This window comes from Setaria italica, chromosome III (genome assembly GCF_000263155.2).
Source record: "Setaria italica strain Yugu1 chromosome III, Setaria_italica_v2.0, whole genome shotgun sequence".
Classification (NCBI taxonomy): Eukaryota; Viridiplantae; Streptophyta; class Magnoliopsida; order Poales; family Poaceae; genus Setaria; species Setaria italica.
This window is the reverse complement of record NC_028452.1, coordinates 8,088,010-8,095,763: the sequence shown is the minus strand read 5'-3', so window position 1 is coordinate 8,095,763 and position 7,754 is coordinate 8,088,010. Positions and strand designations below refer to the sequence as shown.

The window sequence follows — 7,754 nt, the reverse complement described above, 5'->3', positions numbered from 1 at the left end:
GCTAAAGTGATAAAAAGATCAAACTGCCCTTCCACCTTCCTCGAGAAAAGTATTTAAAACGGAAGTGAGGGATAGGATAGACAAATATCTTTTCACCTATCATTTAGCTAGTGGGTCGGAACACCTCTAATTATTTAGTTGGATGGATCCAAACAGATCTTAGAATCATTTTCCCCCTAATAATATAAAAAAATTGTCAAGAAGATCAAACAATCCCCACTTAATTAAGAGGATGCAAGTCTCGAAACCAAATTGGCTAATAACAAAGAACGCACTCCAGTCGCCACTTGCCTAACAGCATCAGGGTCACATTTGTTTATACAAAAAATATATTTGTATACAAGATTTGTATTACATATCGAAGCCTAGAATATTTAATTTAATTAACTTTTTACAAATTTGAACGGACTTATTAACATTATTTCCAATGCACTTCATCAACTTAAATAAATTTTTATGTTCATAGTATCGGGATAGCGTCATCAAGGACAGAAACGAGCATGAAGGACAAAAGGCATGCCCCTGTGTGTGTGAGCATTCGGAGAATCGGAGACGTTGGCCAACGAGTTTGTAGCGTCCTTGCCGGCCGGCAACAACTAATGGCACAGTGCATAGTGCATACTGAGAAGTGAGGACTGAGGTAAAGCACTTCCTCACAACTCACAAGCTTCACTTCAAATATCTAATGAGCGAGCCAATCTAAGCTAATTCATTGTTTCGTCGCAGAGCAAAAATTTAATCACCATCTACACCATCTTTTCCTCCTAGAAGATCGACTGACCAGTCGAATTCACAAGACGCTATAACACAGAGAACAGAACATTCATGTTGAATCAGAGGCTTTTCATTCATTTCCCGCGCTCGCCTGCCCTGCAACAATGGAGGGCATATAGGCTCACCTGTTGGAGAAGATGGCTTCCAGGTCGTTGTAGAGGCCCCTCGACTTGGCCTTCCACTCCCCACTCCTCGACTTGGTGCCACTGGTGGACGCCTCCTCCTCCCCACCGGTGGTGGCGGCGGCGCCGCCCTCCTTGCTGAAGCTCGCCTTGGCCATCTCCCGCAGCTGCCGAAGCCACCACCGCTCGTTCGAGGATCCCCTGGAACCCTCGCTCTCGCCCCTGGCCCCCTCTCCGGGGGTCGACGTCGACACGCTCTCCCCGGCTCCGCCACCGTCCGGCGGCGGCGTGTCCTGCGGGTGGTTCACCGCCACCCGGTCGCCGAGCACCGACGACGGCAGCACCAGCAGCAGCAGCCCCAGGCTCGCCGTCTTGGCGCCGTCCAGGAGCGAGCTCCGGTCCGCGCTCAGGAGCCGCACCTGCCGGAGCAGCGCGGCCCACTCGTTGCACGCCTGCGCCGCAAACCCCAGCGCGAAGGCGCCCAGCATCGCCAGCCCCACGCCGCGCGCCTCACCGTCGGGCAGCCACCCGCCGTCTGCGCCGCTCCTGCTCTGGTCGATGAGCGCCAGGCACGCCGCGAAGACGAGCACCTCGCTGGCCACCGACAGGATCTCCACCAGCTGCACCCGCTTCCTGATGAAGGGCTTCTTGAGCACCATGAAGAAGAGCTGGAACGCCGCGATCGCGACGACCGCCACGGCGTGCGCGCGCGACGGCCGCCCCGACGACGCGTGCGCGCCGGCCACGATGCCCACCGCCACGCGCTTCACCGACTCCAGCAGCGTGAAGTAGATGCGAGCACGCCGACACTTCTGGATCACGGGCGCCTCCGCGTCCTCGTCCTCGTCTCCATGATCCGCCCCCCTCCTCCTCCGCCTCCCGCGCCACCACCGGCGCGCTTCCCGCCGCCGCCGCCGCCGCCGCCGATCTGCGTCAGCATGGACTTAGGCGGGCCCCGCAGGTCTTCGAAGAGCGGGCCGAGCTTGACCAGCCAGGCGGCGCGGCGCGGGTCCTTCCACGTCCACTGGCCGCGCTTGCCGGGGCCCAGCGTGCGGCGGACGAGCTCCTGGTACCAGTGGTACTCCTGCCCCTCCCGGTGCACCTCCTTGTACTGCAGCAGCCTGCCCATGGTGATGCCCAGCGACAGGAACAGCAGCAGGCCCACCAGAAGCGCCGTCAGCAAGCCGGTCAGCGCGATCCCCGCCGCCAGGCGCCCCGCGGTGCCGCCCCTGATCACCGCCGCCGCCGCCTGGGCGATGCACGGCGCGGCGAGGACGGCCACCATGATCTCCAGCCTAGGGAGCACCAGCGCCCCGTGGCCGTGCCGCCCCTCCCTGCCCCGGTACCTCAGCTTGAAGTAGAGGAGGGTGAGGAGGTGCAGCAGGATGAGGCCACCCCCGATCACGCCCAGCCAGAACATGTTCCTGCCAAAGTACTTCCACCTGCATACGCATATGTTTACAAACACAGAATTGCAAGGAATGCTTAGTTTCTTGATATGTCCTTGATCCATCGTTGCACAAAGAAAAGCCTCAATGCAATTCTTACCCGTCCAAATCTTGCAGCTTCATGATAATCTGTGCTTCAGGCTTCATGTCCGGGTTCTGCAACGTTTTCCTTTATTCAGCCTCCATCAGAACTTACAAGTGATCGAAGTGGTAGAACCACCAGAATAACCAACCAACCTCAAAGAAGGACCGGTACTCCATTGCAGTCAGCGGCGTCCCATCCAACGGGATTTGCATTGGCATCACCGGCGTTGCGTCTCCCGGAGTTTGCATCGGCATTATCGGGCTCCCATCTCCCGGGAGTTCCGTTGGTAATACCGGATCCGATGGGATTTGCGTTGGCATCACCGGCTGACCTTGTGCTCGGGGATAGGAGATGTTAGCAGCCCCTACGGCGCTCCTGTCGAGCAGCTCCGAGAATGCAATGGCAGGCATTGTGGAGTAGCCCAGGAATGGATCTGCACCTGGGCCCTCCCATGGAAGGCGCATGTATGGGATGCTCCATTCTATCCCCTTTGCAAACTCGTAGTACTCAATTGGCAGATTAACTGACAGCCATCTCGACAGAGCAAAGATTTGGATGTGGCATGCCATTCTCTGAAATTCAAAACATCAGATGGTCCATCAGCATACTGCTAGCTGTGGTCTGCTTTGTGAACCATGAAAAGCCCGTATTGACGGCAAACGTACCAACAGATTTCTTGATGGCTCCGAGATCATATAGGAGCAGGGTCTTGGGATAGCTCCTGAAGCGAGGAGCGACGATGTCGAGACGGTGAGGAGCGTGGCAACAACAGCAGTTGCCACGAAGATGATAGTGGTGATGGCCGCAATCGATGACGATGACGCGGGCACAGAATCTGAAGATACATGGTACCAATTGTGCCGGCCAATGAGTCTGTAAGTCAAGATTAACTGTTGCACATCTCATAATTAACTACGAAGCGGGGAAAATGTTCATACAGTGCCTCACTTCAAGACGGTCTGATGCTAGGCTGGGGTTTCCAGCCACGTCCTGGGCTGCATTTTCAGCGACCTGGACGGACACCAGCTTGTCGACCGCCTGCACCCGAAGCGCGTACATGCTCTTACTGGCTTCATGAAAGCTGAAAGCAAAACGAACCATGAGACATTGATCTTCAAGGCGAAAAAGGGAAGTCATTTATTTAAGATCGTATTGGGTTTATCTTATCTTGCCTCAGTACATTGCCCCCAGAAACCTGCACTGATGAGGAGCTGAAGTTGAACATAGGCTCTGCAAACTTTACCAAAACCTGGATGTCGCGAGAACTAGTCCTCCAAGTTGATGTGCAGAGTTTAACCGAAGGTCTGTGTGTATCTAACGACGACACCAAGCAGGGAAAAAAAGGTGGTAAATGTAACCATGGGTCCAAAATCTTATCCCACATTTTGCAGCTAGGCAGCATCTGAAAATACATACAAGTAGCTGTGCAGTATATTGAACCGAACAGATAGTGGCTAACCATAAAGAAATGTGAATGGCTCCGCTGAACTAACCGGAGTCCCTTGCCTGCTGATTATAGAACTCGCATCGAGGGCAAGAGTCACAATCGCGGTGTCCGATATCTTGTTCACCTAGATACATAACGAATAGGGTAATTTCCTTTAACCAGGCATCAGTCGAAAAATATATACGGACGAAATGAAGCAGCAGCTGTAACTGATGAAGAATCTGAACTTACAACATAGCCAAACCGGCGATTCCCCAGGGTGCTTCTTTTGGTCGGCGTCAGTATGGCACCAGTTGCCGTGAGTGCAGTCAGAATTTCTTGAGACGAATTGAGCACCGGCTGAGCGAAGGAGAGGTACACCCTCAGGTCCTTCTCATCGTTGGTGGCTTGGACCAGCCTCGTGACGCCCTGTATCTGCAGCATCTTTTCGGGGACGGTGGCGGTGATGTTCATGGAGTCATCCCTTCGATCTGAAACGTTCCGACGAGTGGCCGGAGAAGGAGAGGATGCCATCAGAGCAGAGCCCTTACAACTCTCGGCAGGCCTAGCGTAGCGTTAGCAAGCATGGCAGCAATGGATCCTCGTCGGCGTACCGAAATGCAGAGTGAAGGTGGAGTTGGCCGTCCTGGTGAAGGGGTGGCCGGCGGCGTCCGTGCAGAAGCCCCTGCCCATGAGGAGGATGATCCGGCCGTACTGGGCCTCCGGCGAGATGGCGACGGCGACGGAGTAGAGCAGGCCGGGGCGGAGCTCCTGGAGGGTGGACGGCTCCACGCGGCCGGGGCCGTACACGACGAGCTGCAGGCGCGAGCAGGGAACAATGCACGTGCGGTTAGTTTCAGGAGGAATCTAAGCAGATGATCTGATCACCATTGACCAATCAATGCGAGTGTTTTTGGCAGGATCGGAGGGGCAGGGTACATTGCAGTAGGTGTCGTTGCAGACGAATCCGCCATTGCCGGGGCAGGGCTCGGTGAAGGAGACGAGCGCCGACACGTTGGGCGCGCTCGTGAACGCCGCCGACCCCGCCGAGACGGACGCCGTCGGGGGGACAGTGTCTGCACGGGGCAGGTACACATCGGGTCATGCATGTGCACAGCCATTCCCTTGAAGCATCTTTTTTTTTAAAAAAAATCTTTCATAGAAGTACTTATTACTAGCATGACGTACAGGTAAAAACTCTGTCTAGTACGGGGTGATCAAGGACATGTCTGAACAAGAACTGAAAGTACTGGTGGTGGTAGTTTGCATATGCTTCAGAGTTCAAATGCAAGCATGTACAGTAAGCAGTAAATGAGTAAATGACGTAAAGTTTTGAGTAAAGCAAGGAAGAGATAGCAGGCAGCAGCGGGAATGTAATTGAGGCCTAGTATTTCAGTTGACAGTGGGGAGGGGAGGCTGTTACTTAACCAACATCCCATGCGTAGGTGGCGCAGGTCGGGCTCTGCCCTCCTCCTCGGGTCGCGCACACCGCCAAGGTGTGGTTCCCGTCGTCGAGCCCTGCATAGCTCACCGTCTCCGTCCCGTTGCCGCCGCCGTTCCCAGACCCGCCGCAGGCCGACGCCGTCCCGCCGTCCAGCTGCGTACATGCCATGCCAACCACAAGCATCCTTATTAGCACTCGATCTTCCCGGCCCACCGGAGATTAAGATGCATTATCGGCTAATTAATTGCTCTTTTCGACTCCTCCCGAGACCATAAACAGTGAGGTCGACAAGACCCCTATGACTAACCAGGCAGGTGACGGTGCAGTCGCCGCACGGCCCGCCGCCGCCGCCGCCGCCGGTGGTCAGCGCGACGCGGAAGGCGAAGGCGGCGGACGGCGACCTGGAGACGCGGGGCGGGGCGGCGGAGAAGCCGACGGCGACATCGGCGGCGCCGGAGCAGAGCGGCGGGGCCACGGCAAGGACGAGCGCGACAATGGCGGGCAGAAGCAGCGCAATGGCGCCCCAGCTCTTCCACACCATCTGTCCTCCCCCTTTTCTCGTTATGTACCGCCACCCAGCTGCTAGCTCAGTTGGAGCAGGGCTATCTAGGACTAGTGCTGGCGCTGCAGCAGGACGAGGAGAGCAGGCAGCGGCACAGTGCGAGGTAGCTCTGGCAGCACTCAGCAGCAGCTAGCTAGTGAATGCGTTGGCAGGGAGGACGCAGACCCCCCGGGGCCGGGCAGGGAAGTGAATGCGATGCCGCCGAGCCGTGCGTGCGCACCATGTGTGCTTGCTTCCCCGAGGAACCGGAGCAGTGAGCGAGCAATGGAGGTCCAGGAGGCAGGTACAGGTAGGTAGGCTCAGGTGAAAGGTTAAACGACGCCGCGGCAGTGAGTGTACGTGACTACGTGAGGAAGAAGAAGATGTGGCAGGCGAAGGGAGAGAACAAGGGCGAAGTGGCGATGGCATGTGATGGGCTCGGGCTCGGCTGGCTGTGGTCTCGCCTTGCGCTGGGCCGGCCGGGGGGAGATGATGATGATCTATGAGGAGTAGAGCGGCCAAACTGTATCCCACTGGGAATTTTGGTGGTTTCTGCTATTCCTGTCTGGTGGTCCGGTGGCGCGCCCTCGTCCTCGTCTCCCCTTCCTTTCGTCATCCGCTCCCCTCTCTTGCAACCATCTATCTCCTCTCCCCATCGCTGCTTTCACCATCACTGGTTGGTTACAGATCGACGGATAGGAGCAAGAGAACGATTCGAATGGATCTGCCTGTTCCCGGACAAATCTGCAGCGATGTGCGTGTATAATCGATCCAATCATGAATGATTGAGCTGTGGCAGCTGCTGTAACACATGCACATCCCAGCCTTGAAAATGTTACTAGCTATTCGAAAATGCTGGGATCTGCTCTCTGCTCAGCCATTGATTCAGGATAGCATTGCATGCCTCATCGATGGGGACTGCCTTCTTCTGCCTCTTCCCTTGTGCAGCAAATGCAGAAGCAGATGAAACCGGGCCCGTCTCCTAATACCATCAAGGTCAGGTTTGAAACAAACTGACTGATTCTTTTGTAAAACAGCATCGTGAACCTGTCCTGTGTTCACGCAACTCTCTCTTGCAGTTGCTGTCATGGGCTAGTTTTACCACAGCAAGGCAAAATGGTGCCCAAAACGCACATACCTGATGGTCCCGTAAGAATTGCAAGCTGGGGCCTGTATCTGTCTGCCACTTCCAGCAAATACTTTTTAAAAATTACACTGGGAATCAAATCTGAGATGAGCTGATCTAAGTAAGCTGCTGCTGGCCCTGGGCAGGGAGTGACATGAATGCACATGCACAAGAGGAAGCCGCCACCACATTGCAGTTGAGCTAATTTCCATTTCTATATTCTTCACTGCTGCCGTGCCAGCAACTATTCAACTATTTTAATTTTATCGATGCAGCAGTGCCAAAATTTATTCTGCTGTAATTACAAAAAAAAAAGGCATTTCTACTGCTACTGCTGCAGCCATAGAGCAGACACATACCGTGGTGTTGGACGGCCATGGCCACAAGGAAACTGCTGGCATCTTGCACGAACCATTACGATCAATTAACAGCAGAAGAATATAATGCCAAAACCTGCCTGGCCTCGAACTTGTTTCATGAAAGCCCAGTAGGGGGTGGGAAAAGCAGGAAAAGAGGGTTCATCTATGTGCACTGAGACGGGTAACCTTGCTCCTTCAGATTTTCAAGGCAATTGGGGGTGGTCACCATCACGTTACACTACTATATACACTTGGGGGTGTTTGGAAGGCATATGCTAAATTTTAGCACATGTCACATCGGATGTTTAGACACTAATTAGGAGTATTAAACATAGCCTAATTACAAAACTAATTGCATAACCCCTAGGCTAAATCGCGAGACGAATCTATTAAGCCTAATTAGTCCATGATTTGACAATGTGGTGCTAC

At 54.6% G+C, this 7,754-nt stretch overlaps 1 protein-coding gene across 1 annotated transcript; it reads right to left on the bottom strand.

Moving 5' to 3' along the window:
• Positions 1 to 555: 555 nt before the first annotated feature.
• On the bottom strand, positions 556 to 6,328 carry LOC101786422. Its single transcript, XM_022825148.1, is given in 13 exon segments — positions 556 to 1,777; positions 1,780 to 2,338; positions 2,445 to 2,500; positions 2,582 to 3,001; positions 3,095 to 3,264; positions 3,368 to 3,510; positions 3,602 to 3,831; positions 3,923 to 4,000; positions 4,108 to 4,346; positions 4,470 to 4,671; positions 4,795 to 4,931; positions 5,284 to 5,452; positions 5,607 to 6,328. Coding segments are annotated over 13 exon segments (3,519 nt in total). The 5' UTR covers positions 5,841 to 6,328; the 3' UTR covers positions 556 to 895.
• Positions 6,329 to 7,754: the final 1,426 nt, after the last annotated feature.